Raw genomic sequence first — 19,904 nt, forward strand, 5'->3', positions numbered from 1 at the left:
TTTTCTATGCCAAATTTCTGGGAAATAAACAACTGTTTGTGTTGTACACAGTGTTTATCCTAAACCTTACAGTATAAAATACAGTACTAACAGCATAAAAAGTAAAGTAAAAAATGAAATACCAAAATAAAACAATAAAATAAAGTCATTACAAAAATGTGATGTTGATATTCAGTAGTAAGGTTCGACTTACGTCCATTTTGACTTACGACCGATTTGTCGGAACTGAACTCGGTCGTAAGTCAGACGGTACCTGTATTTGTCCAATCTCTTTTAAGAACATAAGAATGGAGGAACACTGCAAAAGGCCTATTGACCCATACAAGGCAGGTCCTTATCAAAACAACCCCTACCCAAAGCTACCCAAGAATTTACTCTCGTACCCAATGACACCAATCAAACCCAGCCCCTCCCACTCATATATTTGTCCAATCTCTTTTTAAAGCTACCCAAGGTCCTAGCCTCGATCACCCTACTGGGAAGATTGTTCCACGCATCCACAACTCTGTTAGAAAACCAGTACTTACCTATATCCTTTCTAAATCTAAATTTTTCCAACTTAAATCCATTATTTCTGGTTCTTACCTGGTTTGACACCCTCAGTACTGTATTAATATCTCCCTTGTTTATGCCCGTCATCCACTTGTATACCTTAATGATATCTCCCCTCATTCTACGTCTCTCCAGAGAGTTTAGATTTAAGGCTTTAAGTCTATCTTCATATGGGAGATTTCTTACACAGTAAATCATTTTAGTCATTCTTCTCTGTATGTTCTCCAATGAGTCTATATCCATCCTGTAGTAAGAAGACCAAAACTGAGTGGCATAATCTAAATGAGGTCTCACTAGTGAGGTATAGAACTGTAAAATAACTTTTGGACTTCTGTTACTTATACTTCTAGAGATAAATCCTAGTAATCTGTTAGCCTTGTGCACACTAAGGCACTGCTGTCTTGGCTTTAGATTTCTGTGTACCATGACTCCCAAGTCTTTTTCACATCCTGTATGATCAAGCTCTGCTTCACCTAGTTTATAGCTTCGAGGGTTATTTTCATTATCAAGGACTAGTACTTTACACTTATCCACACTGAACTTCATCTACCATTTTCCAGACCAAGACATTAATTTGTCCAAATCCTCCTGAAGTTCATTCCTATCCTCCTCAGAATGAATAATATGGCCTATCTTTGTATCATCAGCAAATTTACTCATGTCACTCGTAATCCCTTCATCAAAGTCATTAATGTAAATTATGAACAAGAGAGGGCCTAAAACTGATCCTTGTGGAATGCCACTAGTGACTAATCCCCATTCTGATTTGAGCCCATTAATGGAAACTGCTTTCTATTGGTAAGCCATGCCTCTATCCATGCTAGAACTTTACTTTCTATACCATGAGCTGCCACTTTTCTTAAGAGTCTCTTGTGAGGTACCCTATCGAAGGCTTTACTAAAATCCAAATAAACAATATTGTATTCTTTATCACTGTCCACTGCCTCAAATGTTCTATTGAAGAACGTCAGTAAATTTGTCAGGTAGGAACGACCTTTCGTGAACCCATGATGAGATTCATTAATCAAATTATGCTGTTCAAGGTGACTTCTAATAATGTCAGCTATAAGTGATTCTAATAACTTGCTCACTATAGATGTCAGGCTTATTGGACGGTAATTTGAAGGAGTGGACTTATCCCCAAGGTTCTATCGAAGCTAAAACCTTGGGTAGTTTCAAATTTAGGTTGGATAAATACATGAGTGAGAGGGGTTGAATTTGAGTGGGTCTTGGACGTGAATAAATAGAATTATTAAAGCTAATCCCCATTCAAATCTGAATGGGGACTAGTCACTAGTGGCATTCCATAAGGATCAGTTTTAGGACCTCTCTTGTTCATAATTTACATTAATGACCTTGATGAAGGGATTACGAGTGACATAAGCAAATTTGCTGATGATAAAAAGATAGGCCATATTATTCATTCTGAGGAGGATAGCAATGAACTCCAGGAGGATTTGGACAAATTAATGTCTTGGTCTGAAAAATGGCAGATGAAGTTTAATGTGGATAAGTGTAAGGTACTAGTCCTTGATAATGAAAATAACCCTCGAAGCTATAAACTAGGTGAAGTAGAGCTTGATCATACAGAATGTGAAAAAGATTTCGGAGCCATGGTACGCAGAAATCTAAAGCCAAGACAGTAGTGCCTAAGTGTGTGCAACAAGGCTAACAGATTACTTGGATTCATCTCAAGAAGTATAAGTAACAGAAGTCCAAAAGTTATTTTACAGCTCTATACATCACTAGTGAGGCCTCATTTAGATTATGCTGCTCAGTTTTGGTCCCCTTACTACAGGATGGATATAGACTCATTGGAGAACATACAGAGAAGAATGACTAAAATGATTTACTGTGTAAGGAATCTCCCATATGAAGATAGACTTAAAGCCTTACATCTCCACTCTCTGGAGAGACGTAGAATGAGGGGAGATATCATTGAAGTGTATAAGTGGATGACGGGCATAAACAAAGGAGAAGTTAATAAAGTACTGAGGGTGTCAAACCAGGTAAGAACCAGAAATAATGGATTTAAGTTGGATAAATTTAGATTTAGAAAGGACATAGAACATAAGAACATAAGAAAGGAGGAACACTGCATCAGGCCTGTTGGCCCATACTCGGCAGGTCCTTTACAATCCATCCTGCTAACAAAACATTTGCCCAACCCAATTTTCAATGCTACCTAAGAAATAAGGTCCGATAACTATCCACTAATATATGCAAGTCCCGCTCAAATCCAACCCCTCTCGCTCATGTATTTATCCAACCTAAATTTGAAACTACCCAAGGTTTTAGCCTCAATAACCCAACTAGGTAGACTGTTCCACTCATCAACTACCCTATTTCCAAACCATTACTTTCCTATATCCTTTCTAACTGAAACCTGGCTAAAGCCTGATAGTACAGATGTCTATGCCATTCCTGGTTACACAGCCATACACAACTGTAGGCCAGATCAACAAGGGGGTGGCACAGCCATATACTACTCAGACCAACTAGAATGTATCACTAATACTTGCACAAGGGATGAACATGGGGAATATATAATAGCTAAATTCAAATCAAAGTACCTACAAAAACCTCTCACATTGATAAACATCTACAGAGTTCCACAGTCAAACATTAGCCAATTTAGTCAAAATCTAGGAAGTATGATAACTGATGCACGCATGAACAAAGATCACTTACTACTCTCAGGTGACTTCAATATAAATCTCCTGCAAGACCAGGACCCACACGTTACTGAATTCACAAACACAATGAGTAACTGTATGTTACTACCAACAGTAACAAAACCTACAAGAGTTACAGAGACTAGTGTTTCCCTACTTGACCACATCTGGACCAACACCATATCCCCTTTAAAATCAGGCATAATTACAGATAATACCACAGACCACTACCCTACTTTCCTCATAACAACTCTTGGTAAACTACCCCAAGACACTACTAAAGTCACCTTCAGACTTCACAATGAGGCAGCCATTAATAACTTCACAACAGCAATAGCAAACATTGATTGGCACACTGAGCTAGAAACCTATACAGATATTGACGAATGTATTAATAATTTTCTAAAAAAAACCCAATACCTCTATAACAAGCACTGCCCTAAAAAAACTAAACAGATGACAGCAAAGAGACTGAACAGTCCCTGGCTAACACCCAGCATTCTCAAATCCATAAATACAAAACACCAATATGAAAAACAGTACAGAATGGGTCACATAACCAGAGACCAAACAAAACGTTACTCGTCAATCCTAACCAGCCTGATAAGAAGGGCAAAAAAATTGTATTATGAGAACAGATTATCCAACTTACGAGGTGATATAAAAAAGACCTGGAAAACCCTATCAGAAATTCTGGGAACAAAAAAGATATCACGAAATAGCGAAATAAAATTAGCAAAAACAGATGAACCCCAACTCCCACCAACAGAAACAGCAAACAGACTCAATGATTTCTTCTCCACTATAGGACAAAACCTTGCCAATAAAATCCCAAGCTCAGATACCCCACCAAATGACTACCTCACCGGCAACTACCCGAACACACTGTTCCTAGCTCCGACTAACCCATACGAAGTCTCCCTTATTATCAACGCACTAAAAAACAAGGCAGGAGATTTAAATACCTTACCACCCCTTATATACAAAAAAGTGTCACAAGTGCTATCACCAATCATTGCAACACTCTTTAACAAATCCATTGAATCCTCCACCTTCCCTGCAGTACTCAAAATAGCAAGGGTCACCCCGATCCACAAAGGAGGAGACCAAACAGAGTTGAATAACTATAGGCCAATATCCAACTTACACCCTCTCTCAAAAATCTTCGAAAAATTAATTCATAAACGAATCTACTCCTACCTTATCTCCCAAAACATACTCAACCCCTGCCAATTTGGATTCAGGCCTAATAAAAATACTAATGATGCTATTATACACATGCTAGAACATATATACACTGCAATAGAGAAAAAAGAAGTCCCACTGGGGATCTTCATTGACTTACGTAAAGCTTTTGATACAGTTGACCATGACTTGCTCCACGTAAAATTGTCACACTATGGTATAAGAGGGCACTCCCTCAACTACCTCAAGTCTTACCTCAGCAACAGAAGCCAATATGTGTACGCAAATGGGGCAAACTCTTCTGCACAACCAATTACAGTTGGTGTCCCACAGGGAAGTGTCCTTGGCCCTCTTCTCTTTCTCCTATACATAAATGACCTTCCAAATGCTTCGCAATTACTCAAACCCACACTATTTGCAGATGACACTACATACGTCTTCTCTCACCCGAGCCCAGTCACACTAGCCAATACTGTAAATACCGAATTACAGAAAATATCTACCTGGATGAGGACTAACAAACTTACACTAAACATTGACAAAACCTACTTCATTCAGTTTGGTAACAGAGCTACAGATGTCCCTCTTAACATAATGATAAATGGATCACCTATCACAAAACTAACAGAGGGAAAATTCTTAGGAATCCACCTTGATAATAGACTCAAATTTCATACACATATACATCAAATTTCTAAGAAAATTTCCAAGACTGTAGGCATACTATCGAAGATACGGTACTATGTTCCACAGTCAGCCCTCCTGGCCCTATATCACTCTCTTATTTACCCCTATCTCACCTATGGAATTTGTGCATGGGGCTCAACAACAATTAACCATCTCAGACCACTAATTACCCAACAAAAGGCTGCAGTTAGAATGATAACAAATTCTCACTACAGGCAGCACACTCCACCAATATTCAATACACTAAACCTACTCACCATACAAAACATCCATACTTATTACTGCACCTATTACATACATAGAACACTTAACTCTGATATTAACCCTCCCCTCAAACATCTCCTTGCCAACCTCAACAGAACACATGACCATAACACAAGGCACAGATCACTCTTTGATGTTCCTCGTGTCCATCTCACACTATGCAAAAACTCAATGCACATAAAAGGCCCTAAAATCTGGAATTCATTACCTGTAAATATAAAAGAAACACAACCTGTTTATAAATTCAAGTCTCTTCTCAAAGATTACTTACTCACCCAAAACCAAATAAATACTGAATAACTGAACATTATAAATTGTATATCTTAAATGTTTCTCACAATTATATCACATAAATGTTAAACCTAAAACCCAATCTAACTTTATTATTTTTTAAATACACTACCTAACAGAATCACTACCTAACTGAATGCAACCATATGACCTGTCTTTGTAATACTCACTTGTGCTTTATAGTTATCTGTTTACATTAATGTTTTATCACTGATTTCATCATTGCTTAGTAGCAGCGCTGTATAGTCCTAGTGGCTTAGCGCTTCTTTTTGATTATAATAATAATAATAATCATTGCTTAGTTAATCTTAAGTTAATTTTAAGCCAGCCCGTAATGCTATGCATAGTATAAGTGGCTTTGGCATACTGCTCTTATCTGTATTTTTTTTGTACCTCTGTATGTGTGCACAAATTGGAAATAAATAAATAAATAAATAAATAAATAAATAAACTTGTCCAATTTGAATCCATTATTGCAGGTTCTCTCTTGGAGAGATATCCTCAAGACCTTATTTATACCCCCTTTGTTAATACCCATCTTCCACTTGTACACTTCGATCATGTCTCCCCTCATTCTTCGTCTTACAAGTGAATGTAGTTTAAGAGTCTTCAATTGTTCTTCGTATGGAAGATTTCTAATGCTATGTATTAATTTAGTCATTCTTCGCTGAATGTTTTCTAATGAATTTACATCCATTCTGTAATATGGAGACCAGAACTGAGCTGCGTAATCTAGGTGAGGCCTTACTAATGATGTATAAAGCTGCTGTATAACCTCTGGACTTATGTTGCTTACACTTCTTGATATAAATCCCAATAATCTATTTGCCTTATTACGTACGCTTAGGCATTGCTGTCTTGGTTTAAGGTTGCTGCTTACCATAACCCCCAAGTCCTTTTCACAATCTGTATGGCTAAGTTCTACATTATTTAACTTATAAGTGCTAGGGTTATGGACACTCCCGAGCTTCAGAACCTTGCGTTTATCTATATTGAACTGCATCTGCCACTTTTCTGACCAAGAATAGAGTTTCTCTAAATCCTCCTGGAGTTCCCCAACATCTATGTTTGAATCAATTATCCTACCTATCTTTGTGTCATCGGCGAATTTGCTCATATCATTAGTAATACCCTCATCAAGGTCATTGATATATATTATAAATAACAACGGGCCTAAAACTGATCCCTGTGGTATGCCATTTGTTACAGATCCCCACTTGGATTTAACCCCATTTAAGCATACTCTCTGCTTCCTATTAGTGAGCCATGATTCGATCCATGACAGCATTTTCCCCCAATGCCATGAGCTGCCACTTTCTTTAACAGTCTCTGGTGCGGTACTCTATCAAAAGCCTTACTAAAATCTAAATAAACAATATCGAATTCTTTACCATGATCAACGGCCTCAAAAGCTTTACTGAAGAAGGTTAATAAATTAGCTAGGCAGGAACGGCCCCTCGTGAATCCATGCTGAGTATCATTAATCAAGCTATGCTTATCCAGATGGCTTCTTATATTATCATTGGATATTAAATTGGGGAGGAGGAGTATGGAAGAAGTGAATGTTTTCAGATATTTGGGAGTTGATGTGTCAGCGGATGGATTTACGAAGGATGAGGTTAATCATAGAACTGATGAAGGAAAAAAGGCGAGTGGTGCATTGAGGTATATGTGGAGACAAAAAACGTTATCTATGGAGGCAAAGAAGGGAATGTATGAAAGTATAGTAGTACCAACACTTTTATATGGGTGTGAAGCTTGGGTTGTAAATGCTGCAGCGAGGAGGCGGTTGGAGGCAGTGGAGATGTCCTGTCTAAGGGCAATGTGTGGTGTAAATATTATGCAGAAAATTTGAAGTGTAGAAATTAGGAGAAGGTGTGGAGTTAATAAAAGTACTAGTCAGAGGGCTGAAGAGGGGTTGTTGAGGTGGTTTGGTCGTTTAGAGAGATTGGATCAAAGTAGAATGACATGGAGAGCATATACTGTACAGTGGTCCCTCGCTTTTCGTAGTTCTCGGCAATCGTAAATTTCGCCAATCATAGGGGTATTTTCGTATAAACATAGACTCGCTTTTCATAGGTTGACTCGCGAATAGTAGTTCGTCCGGGACACGTACGCACGGTGTGAGCCAAGGCGGCCTCCCTACCCAGCCAGTCTGGCATTGTTTACCAGTGAGTGAAGGTCCCGTCAAGTGCTCCTACAAAATATTTCATAATATTCCACTCATTTTAGTGCTTGCAAGTACTAAATAAGCTACCATGGCTCCAAAGAAAGCTCCTAGTGCCAAGCCTGTGGTAAAGAAGGTGAGAAATATGTACAGTGACAAAGTCTTGGGCCATTATAGGGAAGTGTTAAAGAGACGCCAGAAACAGAGCTCTCTCCACAGTTACTTTGCGAGACAGGACTCCAGTGACTCTCAAGGTGGTCCTAGTGGCATTAAGAAACAGAGAAGAGAAGCAACCCCAGAGAAGCAATTGGTACCTGAGGTGTTCCTGGAAGGGAATTCCCCTTCCAAACTGTAAACAATCCAATCTCTCTCCTCCTCCAGTCTCCCATACACTAAGAAGAATCTCCAATAAAGGTAAGTGTTATGCTGTTAATGTTTCATTCATCATTTCCCATTGTATTGTTTATGTACAACATGTATATTTCATGTAAAAATTTTTTTTGTTTTAATACTTCTGGGTGTCAGGAACGGATTAATTGTATTTACATTATTTCTTATGGAGAAAATTGATTCGCAAATCGTAAATTTTGTTTATAGTAGCTCCTCCAGGAACGGATTAATTACGAAAAACGAGGGACCACTGTACAGTGGATCCCCGCATAACGTTGGCATCGCATAGTGTTAAATCCACATAGCGATACATTTTATCGCTAAAATTTGGCCTCGCATAGAGCTAAAAAATTTGCTCAACGCGATTCGTCCGAGACACGTCCATGCGGCCTGAGCCAGCCTCACTTGTTCTGCTAGTGGCAATGTTTACAAGCCAGCCTCCGTGGTAACATTCAAGCATACAATCGGAACATTTCGTATTATTACAGCCTTTTTATAGTGATTTCACCTGAAAAATAAGTGACCATGGGCCCCAAGAAAGCTTCTAGTGCCAACCCTACAGGGATAAGGGTGAGAATTACTATGGAGATGAAGAAAGAGATCATTGCTAAGTATGAAAGTGGAGTGTGTGTCTCCGAGCTGGCCATTCTGTTAGACTGCCCTCTCTATCAATGAGCATGCAGAATTTACCTCCAACGTCGTCTTCGTTCTACTACTCTCTCTTTACCTTCCCTTCTTGCTGATGGACCCTCCTTTAATCCTGACTCTCTCATTGACTTCTTGACAACAACTGATTTACTCCACAAACTCTGATGATACTTTTCGCACTCCCCCCACCCCTTTCTAGTTCAGTCTCTTGCTGCCCTTTATCCTTTCACCATCCACTACCCCGCTGTTATCCGTAACCTATTACTCATCCATCTCCCTTTTGCCACCTGATGCCCTCGCTTCCTTCCTGCCCTGCAGCGCTGTATAGTCCTTGTGGCTTAGCGCTTCTTTTTGATTATAATAATAATAATCCGAGCTGGCCAGGTTGTATAGTAAACCCCAATCAACCATCGCTTCTATTGCGTCCAAGAGAACGGCAATCAAGGAAGCTGTTCTTTCCAAAGGTTTAAATGTGCTTTCGAAACAGAGATCGCAAGTGATAGAAGATGTTGAGAGACTGTTATTGGTGTGGATAAACGAAAAACAGATAGCAGGCGATAGATCTCTCAAGCGCTCATAAGTGAAAAGGCTAGGAAGTTGCACGAGGATTTAATTAGAAAAATGCCTGCAACTAGTGGTGATGCGAGTGAATTTAAGGCCAGCAAAGGTTGGTTTGAGAGATTTAAGAGGCGTAGTGGCATATATAGTGTGATAAGGCATGGTGAGGCTGCCAGTTCGGACCAAAAAGCAGCTGAAAAATATGTGCATGAATTCAAGGAGTACATAGACAGTGAAGGACTGAAACCTGAACAAGTGTTTAATTGTGACGAAACAGGCCTGTTTTGGAAGAAAATGCCAAGCAGGACCTACATTACTCAGGAGGAAAAGGCACTCCCAGGACATAAGCCTATGAAAGACAGGCTTACTCTTCTCATGTGTGCCAATGCTAGTGGTGATTGCAAAGTGAAGCCTTTATTAGTGTATCACTCTGAAACTCCCAGAGCGTTCAGGCAAAAGAATATCCTCAAGGCTAATTTGTGTGTGCTGTGGAGGGCAAACAATAAGGCATGGGTCACTAGGGACTTTTTCTATGACTGGTTACACCAAGCATTTGCCCCCACTGTGAAAAATTACTTAATTGAAAAGAAATTAGACCTTAAGTGCCTCCTGGTGTTAGACAATGCCCCTGGTCATCCTACAGACTTGGCAGAGCAACTTTGTGGGGACATGAGCTTCATTAAGGTGAAGTTTTTGCCTCCTAATACCACTCCTCTCCTGCAGCCCATGGACCAGCAGGTTATTGCAAACTTCAAAAAACTGTACACAAAAGCTCTGTTTGAAAGGTGCTTTGTAGTGACCTCAGAAACTCAATTGACTCTAAGAGAGTTTTGGAGAGAGCACTTTAATATCCTCAATTGTGTAAACCTTATAGGTAAGGCTTGGGAGGGAGTGACTAAGAGGACCTTGAACTCTGCTTGGAAGAAACTGTGGCCAGAATGTGTAGACCAAAGGGATTTTGAAGGATTTGGGGCTAACCCTGAGAATCCTATGCCAGTTGAGGAATCAATTGTGGCATTGGGGAAGTCCTTGGGGTTGGAGATTAGTGGGGAGGATGTGAAAGAGTTGGTGGAGGAGGACAATGAAGAACTAACCACTGATGAGCTGCTAGATCAACTTCAACAGCAAGAGGCCACACCTGAGGAAATTGCTTCGGAGGAGGGGATAGAGAAATTGAAGAAGTTGCCTACTTCAAAGATTAAGGAAATATGTGCAAAGTGGCTTGAAGTACAAACCTTCATGGATGAAAATCACCCTCAGACAGCTATTGCAAGCTGTGCTGGTGACTATTACACTGACACTGTTGTGAAACACTTTAGGAAAGTCATAAAGGAACGAGAGGTACAGGCCACTATGGACAGATATGTTGTGCGACAGAAGTCCAGTGACTCTGAAGCTGGTCCTAGTGGCATTAAAAGAAGAAGGGAAGCAACCCCGGAAAAGGACTTGACACCTCAAGTCCTAATGGAAGGGGATTCCCTTTCTAAACACTAAAACCATCCAGTCTCCCCTCCTCCCATCCCATCAATCATCACCACATCTTCAATAAAGGTAAGTGTCATGTAACTGTGCATGTTTTCTTAAGTTTGTGTGTATTAAAATTAATATTTCATGTGGTAAAATTTTTTTTTTTCATACTTTTGGGTGGCTTGCACGGATTAATTTGATTTCCATTATTTCTTATGGGGAAAATTAATTCGCATAACGATAATTTCGCATAACATTGAGCTCTCAGGAACGGATTAACAGCGTTATGTGGGGGTCCACTGTAAATCTGTAGGGAAAGGAAGGCGGGGTAGGGGTCGTCCTCGAAAAGGTTGGAGGGAGAGGGTAAAGGAGGTTTTGTGGGCGAGGGGCTTGGACTTCCAGCATGCGTGCGTGAGCGTGTTAGATAGGAGTGAATGGAGACGAATCGTATTTGGGACCTGACAAGCTGTTGGAGTGTGAGCAGCGTAATATTTAGTGAAGGGATTCAGGGAAACCGGTTATTTTTATATAGCTGGGCTTGAGTCCTGGAAATGGGAAGTACAATGCCTGCACTTTAAAGGAGGGGTTTGGGATATTGGCAGTTTGGAGGGATATGTTGTGTATCTTTGTATGTATATGCTTCTAAACTGTTGTATTCTGAGCACCTCTGCAGAAACAGTGATTATGTGTGAGTGAGGTGAAAGTGTTGAATGATGATGAAAGTATTTTCTTTTTGGGGATTTTCTTTCTTTTTGGGTCACCCTGGCTTGGTGGGAGACGGCCGACTTATTAAAAAAAAAAAATACACAAGTGAGAGGGGTTGGATGTGAGTGGGACCTGCACATGAGTAAATAGAATTATCAAAGCTTATTGCTTGGGTAGCATTGAAAATTGAGATGAGCAAATATTCCGTTAGTGGGATGGATTGTGAAGGACCTGCCTAGTATGGGCCAACAGGCCTGCTTCAGTGTATTATTATTAGTATGTATTATAACAATAATAATAATAATTATTATTATTATTGTTAATTTAGGGAAGTGGAGCACAGATCCTATTCCCTTGATCAAGAGCCCCTCACCAAGGAACCTCCCTTTAAGAGGAAGTTCGCATCCTGAAATTTCATTCGTATCCAGAAGAAAAAAATAGTTCGAGTGACTGTTCGTATCCTGAAAAATTTGCATGGTGGGGCATTCGTAAGCTGAGGTTCCACTGTATTAGGAATATTTCTTGAGTATTTACTGGTAAATATAAGTACTGCATATACAGAACAATATGATATTAATCTGCTACTGGTAGTGATGCTGACCTTGTAATCTCCAGAGAAGTTTAGTGTAATTAGGTTCGGACAACAACTGGCAACAACGTTGTGGGCCTGAGGGATAAAAAAAAAATGTATAGCATTATCTCCAAATGTTGGAGTTTGCTATAAGCATGATAAACAATGTGAAAAAAATTAAGACTGCTATTATGAGGAGAAAAAATGATGTTATAATATTGACTGGTTAAGAGACTTCAAATATACTATGTACAAGTTCTCTGGATTCAACAGCAGGGACATTTTTTTTCTTCGGCAAAATTTATCATGGCTTATAGCATGTGACTTGGTCTGAACTGTGACAAACAGATTATGTCTTGTGCCACACCCACTGGCACTGCTGCTACCACTGTTACTGATGTCACTGCCCCCTGACCCTACTTCTGCATCTACAAAAAAAGAAATCCTTCTCCACAGTTTTGTCTTTTATGCAGACTCTTTTATAAATGCTTGTTAGTTCACAGATAATCTGCACTGACTGTGACATTTATTCTTAATTTACTACAACCTCAAGATTTGCCACATCACTGGTGCCCCGTCCTCACTGTTTACTTTCTTTTTGCCAATGTTCTTTCCTTAGCACCTCTTCCTCTTTGAAATGTTATTTTTACTCCATCACGTGGTGCTGTATGACCCTCTTATGGGTTTATCTATTTATAATAATAATAATAATAATAATAATAATAATAGGGAGCAAGGAGCTAGTAATCCCTTCTACATAAGTTACTAAATTTAAAAAGAAGAGAAATTTTTGTTTCTTCTTTGGGTCATCCTGCCTTGGTGGGAGATGGCCAGCATGTTGAAAAATAATAATAATAAATAATGATAACAGACCCCTCCTTCATTCCATGCTAGATTTATGCATCCTCTTTGATCATCCTATTTTGCTCCATTCACTCTAAATGCCCAAACCACCTCAACAACTCCTCACTCTGATAAATTAGACACATGTGCAAGTCTTGGGTATCTTTATTGAGGAAATGTTTCACCACACAGTGGCTTCATCAGTCCATACAAAGGAGAATCGTGAAGAACAGGATAAGAATGAGGTAATCAGTCCCTCAACCTTGAGTCGATGTGGTCAGTCCATCAATCTAGGATAGAATACAGCATATGTGCCGAGAAGTAGCTTATATACCGTAGGCAGGAGAGGTGCAGCAGACGTAGGTAGTGTCACATTTGTTCAATGCGGAAGTAGGTCATGCCCAAGGGTTAGGCAAGCGAAGAATTCCCAAGTATTAAGATCCCAAGATCCATTCTCCTTTGTATGGACTGATGAAGCCACTGTGTGGCAAAACATTTCCTCAATAAAGATACCCCAAGACTTGCACGTGTCTAATTTATTAACGTGTCGGTTCTCTGAACCATTCATCTACAATCCTGTCAGACACTGCAACTTCTTGGGATCTTAATACTTGGGAATTCTTCGCTTGCCTAACCCTTGGGCATGACCTACTTCCACATTGAACAAATGTGACACCACCTACGTCTGCTGCACCTCTCCTGCCTACGGTATATAAGCTACTTCTCGGCACATACGCTGTATTCTACTCAAGATTGATGGACTGACCACATCGACTCAAGGTTGAGGGACTGATTACCTCATTCTTCTCCTGTTCTTCACGATTCTCCTTTGTATGGACTGATGAAGCCACTGTGTGGCGAAACGTTTCCTCCATAAAGATACCCAAGACTTGCACATGTGTCTAATTTATCAACGTGTCGGTTCTCTGAACCATTCATCTACAACTCCTCACTCCTCTGAAATATACCTTTGATAACCCTACATCTTCTAATTCTACTCTCAGAATTCTCTGCATAATATTTACATTACTCTTAACCCTTTCACTGCCCAAGCCCTCTAAAATAATACTGATCTCAGTGTCCACATTTAAAAAAAAAAGTCTTCTGAAGTGGTACAGAATGTTCTAAAGGTAATGAAATCAAAAGCACAAAATTTGACGGAAAACTTATGGAATTACTCAGGCACAGTTTATGCACTGGCGATTTCACAAAATTTGAGCTCTATTTTAAGCCAATTAGACTGCTTCATATGACCAAATTCTTAGTTATTTTGCAAGTATGCCTTCCATTCTATCATCTAAGCACAAGAAACTGCTCATTCAACTACCCTATACAGTGAACAGAAGTTGGTAATTTGGCCAGTTTTACACAAAATTAACAAAAAGTACCAATTTAAAAATAGTCCATAATTAACAAATTAGACATTCCTGGCACTAACATTTCCTCTGTTCATAAATCATGTCCCCCAGGCCTCTCCTATATTACCCTTGCTTTCCATTTTGAATTCTTATTTACACAAAAGTAGAAGAGTTACTCTATTTCTCGGATAATAAAATATTCCCAGGAAAGACTGGTCATGGTTCACGGTGTCCCAATAACTGAATCAAACCTATTAAAAAAACACAAAACAGACTGAGGGTTGTAGGGAGTGCTACCTGTCTGCTGGAATATTGGCAAAAATCTAATATTTCTGCTACTTTGAGCTCAATTTAACCCTTTCATTGTCCAGACCCCTGATCTGAAACTTGTCCACAGTGTCCAAGAATTTTCATTTTTTTTTATTTTTCTTATGAAATGGTAAACTCCAGGTAGAGAATGTTTTTATGAATATGACTCTCTGTTCAGTGAGCCACTAATCAGTCTAAAGATTGACAATCCAAATATTTTTTTCATGAATGAGCCTCAAAACCCTATCAATGTATGCTAAATTTCTGACAGAACCCTAACTTCACTAGACTCTGAGAAACCCATTGACAACTTGTCCATGCACTCAGCCCCAGGCCCAGATTCATGGAACTCTGTGTTTATTAAGAACTGCAAGAAACCCCTTTTGTGGGCCCTAAGTATGCTATGGAGAAGGAGCATAAACATGTGAAATTCTAGTCACTAAAAAGCAATGGATATAGCCCCACTCCATAAAGGTGGCAGCAAAGTAAAAGCTAAGAACTATAGACCAATAGCTCTGTCTCACATCATAAAAATCTTTGAAAATTTAACATATCCACTACTTTGAGCTCAATTTCAAATTATTTTCAGTCCTGGAACAGATCAAAATTATCTCTATTTTTTTTATTTACTCTATCAAATGAGACCAAGAAACCAAGAAAACAGCCATAAAAAACATACAAAAATACACTGCAAAGTTGCTGTTTTAACCAAAAACAATCGTAGTTTTTTCTCATTATGTACTGCATGCTGCAGGATATTTTTTTTATATGGTGTATACTTACTGCAAACAAAGGGCTAGTAATCCCCTTCTGTACACATTACTAAAGTTAAAAAGAGAAACTTATGTTTTTCTTTTTGGGTCGCCCTGCTTCGGTGGGGTACGGATGGTTTGTTGAAAGAGAAGAAGACTTATTGCAAAGACCCATTCTCTCATATCTAGGCCCAAATTTACCACTCATGCTTAGCTAGGTGAACTGAACTCATGGCATACTACTACTACAGCACCAACAGTGACCACAAAGCTGTAGTACTATGACATGGCCAATGAAAGGGGTTAAAGCTACTTCCAGTCCTGAAACCAACCAAAATAATTTCTATTTCAGTAGTAGGTCTTCCAAGAAATAGCCAATGAACCATAAAACCCACCCTAGAAAACACCTCAAATTCAGAGGTTTGCTTTTTCCATCATGCACCATGTGGGGGCTGGATTTTTTTATTTTGTACCATGCACACTCACTACACAGACCCATTCTCTCATGTCTAAGCAAAAATTTACCACCCACAGTATATCTGAGGAGCTGTGCTTAAAATGTAGATCTATGTGAGCAACACTGGTGTCGATAAAGTAGATGTATATAAGAGACAGTGAAAGGATTAAAGCCCATGCCTCACACTAATACATAAAAGCAATGATAATACTAAAGTCACTTTTGATCATTTTATCCTTGAAACCACAGAGCTCATCCTCGGTATATCTTTCTTGTTGGAACTGTCACTAAGAAAAAGGTGCATAATTTTCTTGGGAGTGAGTACTGCAGCAACACAGTATGGTGAACAATGCTAAACTAAGATGGTATTCCCATGATGCACTGCAGCTGCCTTGATTTTTTTGCAAAATATGCAGATCCATTTTTTCATGTCTAGGCCTACCAGGCTTCTTGCACCAGATTTGAAGGCACTAGAACTGGTAGACAGTGGGGATGGGTTTAAAACATTTTGCACTCTGGCAGAATACTTATTTTTTTGTATCATGCATATTTATTAATAGCTCTTATTCCTTTAATACAGAATGTACTGCCAGGTCACCATCTGGAGAAGACCCGGGCCGGAAGTACCGGCGAATCAACAAGAAGAAGAAGAATGTACTTTTTAATTTAGGAGGCCTGGTCTGAATGTGGGGCAAAGGATCTTCTGATGATCCTTGGGAGTATTCACAGGAGACACATAGTACAGGTCAGCCATCACTAATCTGGCATCATTGGGACCTGTAGTGTTCCAGATTACAAAGTGGTTGGGTTAGAATACACTTAACCTATCAATAGAAAGACTTTCTGCTACATTTTCCTCATTTTCATCACTGCTTTCTCCTCCACTGGCTTGCTGCTGTGAATTTACAACCATCTGCACAATTTCTAAGTCAGTATAATGAAGAAATCTGAGTCAGTATAATGATGAAATTTGAAATTATGCTAGCTGAAATTTTTGCCGGATTACTGATGGAACTGGATAACTGATGGAACCGGATAACTGATTGCTGGATTAGTGATGGCCAACCTGTACTGTAATTACTGTTTCTAAAGTTATATACTGTTACATACCTGTGCAACAAAAAACCAATCATCAACTAGGTGAAGCTCTAGAGTAGTGAGCCGCACTCCACAGCCTTCTACCATACGACTTATTAGATCAATGATACAGCGGTCATACAGGTTCACTTCCAGTTTCTTTATCTGGAAGAGAAAAATTATATACTATATACTTTTTAAGTTCATGATTTATAAAGTCATGTCATACTCAAAGATATGATCAGTTTGGAAGGTGTAGTACAGCGGCCCCTCGAGTTTCAATATTAATCTGTTTCAGAAGATGTATCGTACCTCAAAACCAGTGTAACTCAAACCCCAAAATAAATGGTTTTATGGTAATTTGTACCAAGACCCCAGAACTTTTATTGTACCTTGGACTTGCACATTCAGATATAACTTGCAGGTACTGTATCTCCCTTCATCTGCTTCTCTCTTATCCTCAACAATAACAGTCTTTCCATCTCTATGATAATTTCTCTACTTTTTTTCACTACCACATATCTGTCTGACACTTTAATAGCCTTTATTCCTTCTATTTATTTGATAATATAAATACCAATGCACTGATTCTAACTCCATTCTTTTTCACAATTTTTTGCTTGATCTGAGAAATTTCCTGTTTACTATGCACTTTGGGGCCCATGATGACTTGGTGTAATTATAACACAAATGTAGTCCAGAGTTAGTGCAGGTAACACATGTTATAGCTTCAAACTGAAGAGGAGGCAATAAACTATAGGACAAACTCTGCTATTGGCTAAGATGCTACCACAGACATTCAGCTCTATTGCTGATTGGCTGCAAAGCCACCCTCATAGACCCTGACTACTATTAGCTCAGACTCTGTCCAAGAGACAATCTATTGCACTGCTGGTTGGTAAGGCTCACCCCACACTGGACCTATTTATTTATTTATTTATTTAATGTCTTTGCAAGCAGTACATTGAGATTGTGTATATACAACAGTGGGTTGCAATACAAAGAGAACCTCTATTATGCCTTGGCATTATGGACCAACTTAACATTATTGGCTTTCATTCTACTTAATACTAAGGAGCAGTATATCATAGTTGTACAGTAGGAAAGTACATGTACAAGTAATTATTTCATAGTTGTACAGTAGAATATTAATTATAAATGAATCATAATTTGTATAATACAAAGATATACGTATTTATATTCTAAAATGCTTTTGTGAAAAACAATGATTCAATTATATTCCTGTCAACAATGGATAAAAGGCTCAATGTGATTGTTTCAGTTATGATGTGGGAGTACATAGGTGAGTAAGTGTGTACTGAGTATTTAGCATTTAGTCTAGGGTGATTAAGTGGCTTTTGAGAAGAGTCTTAAATTGATTTTCAGACTGGGTTACTTTAATATCTTCTGGTAATGAATTCCATATTTTGGGGCCCTTTATGTGCATAGAGCTTTTATACAGTGTGATATGGACATGAGGTACATCAAAAAGAGATCTGTGTCTTGTGTTGTGGTCATGTGTCCTGTTTAGGTTGGTGAGGAAAAGTTTGAGTGGGGGGTTTATATTTGCGTGTATTGTTCTGTGTATGTAGTAGGCACATGAATAAGTATGGATGTTCTTAATGGTAAGCTGTTGGATGGCTGAGGACCACTCATGTGCATCAATCATAATAATAATAATCTTTATATTTACACTTACATGATACAACTATTACAGACCTAGCAGACATCACTGACTTACCACTATGTATATAGAAAGCCCCCTAGTTAGGCAGAGCATTTCCAGCAACTTAGGTTAATCTTGTGCCCCAGGATGTGACCCACAAGTCTTCTGACACCCAGGTACCTACTTAGGTGAACAATGGCAAACACATTGGTGTAACGTTATCACCATTTTGGCCACCCCTGGTCTATATCACCTGCCATTCAGTGTCCTTAATTGTTTGTGTTTTGCCCTTCACAGTTTGTTTCTCACAAATTTGAATAGATCTGGCTCTACTTTGCTCTTGTCCATTATTCTTTTTTCTAGGAACTGTATATTTTGTGGTCGTGGTTGGAGAGGGGATGCCAGCAAACTTTAATGACAACCACTGTACAGTAGGGCCCCACTTATATGGCAGGTTAGGTTCAAGGCTACCACTGGAAAGCGGAATGCCATGTGTTTCCACTCATAAATATCAGATAAGTTTACACTAACATATATTAAGCTAGCAATAGAACTAGACATTAAAAAACAATAAAAAGTAAAACACACACACAGTACACTCACTACTTGCCTCAAAATATTTGTAGTCTTAATGTATGGTGAAAAGTGAGTAGTGTTCATTGTAAGAAGTCATGTGTGGTAGGTATGGTAACCCACCTGGCCAACCCACCCACATGTAATATACTAGGCATTGAAAGTGAACTAGAGAGATAAAGTAAAGTGGGTTACAGTGACTGTATTAGAAAGACAGGGGGAACCGTATGTTGAGTTTTGGTCATAAATTGAAATGTCCATATTAGTGGAACACTGTAAAGTGAAACACCATAAAGTGGGGCTCTACTGTATTTACCTTCCTGTTCATTTAGCTGTTGTTTATTTTAACCCTTTCAGGGTCCGTCCCGTAGATCTACGGCTTCACATTGTGTCAAAACCGGAGATCTACGCCAAAATTCTAGCGCCGTCAAATTTAGCGCAAAAACGCTCATAGGCCTACATGTGAGAGAACGGGTCTGCGTGGTGGGTGTGCACCATAAACAAAAAATCTAGGCGCCCGCGTAGCATTGTGGGAATGCCGGCTCAGTTACCCTTGTTCACCATGCCTCGTCGCAAGGCAGCTCTCACTCCAAGGAAAATTGGGACTCTCCTGTTCCTATCTGATAGTTCTGACAGTGATGGAAGTGGAAATGAAGACGAATTCTTTGGCTTTGATCAGTTAGTGACCGAAAGGAATGACCAGGATATC

At 39.2% G+C, this 19,904-nt stretch overlaps 1 protein-coding gene across 9 annotated transcripts in view; it reads right to left on the reverse strand.

The window, feature by feature from the left end:
* The window catches only part of LOC128703476 (uncharacterized), a 171,388-nt gene that overhangs the window by 100,717 nt on the left and 50,767 nt on the right, over positions 1 to 19,904 (reverse strand). For 8 of the 9 annotated variants that reach the window (XM_070090315.1, XM_053798171.2, XM_053798169.2 and 5 more), the window contains exons 5-6: positions 16,990 to 17,121; positions 12,191 to 12,256 (exon numbers count right to left, since the gene is read on the reverse strand). In XM_070090315.1, coding sequence (XP_069946416.1) covers positions 12,191 to 12,256; positions 16,990 to 17,121 — 198 coding nt within the window. The remainder of the gene's footprint in view (positions 1 to 12,190; positions 12,257 to 16,989; positions 17,122 to 19,904) is intronic. The other variant, XM_053798172.2, reaches the window with a different exon arrangement.

Source organism: Cherax quadricarinatus, chromosome 31 (assembly GCF_038502225.1).
Source record: "Cherax quadricarinatus isolate ZL_2023a chromosome 31, ASM3850222v1, whole genome shotgun sequence".
In the NCBI taxonomy this organism is placed as follows: Eukaryota; Metazoa; Arthropoda; class Malacostraca; order Decapoda; family Parastacidae; genus Cherax; species Cherax quadricarinatus.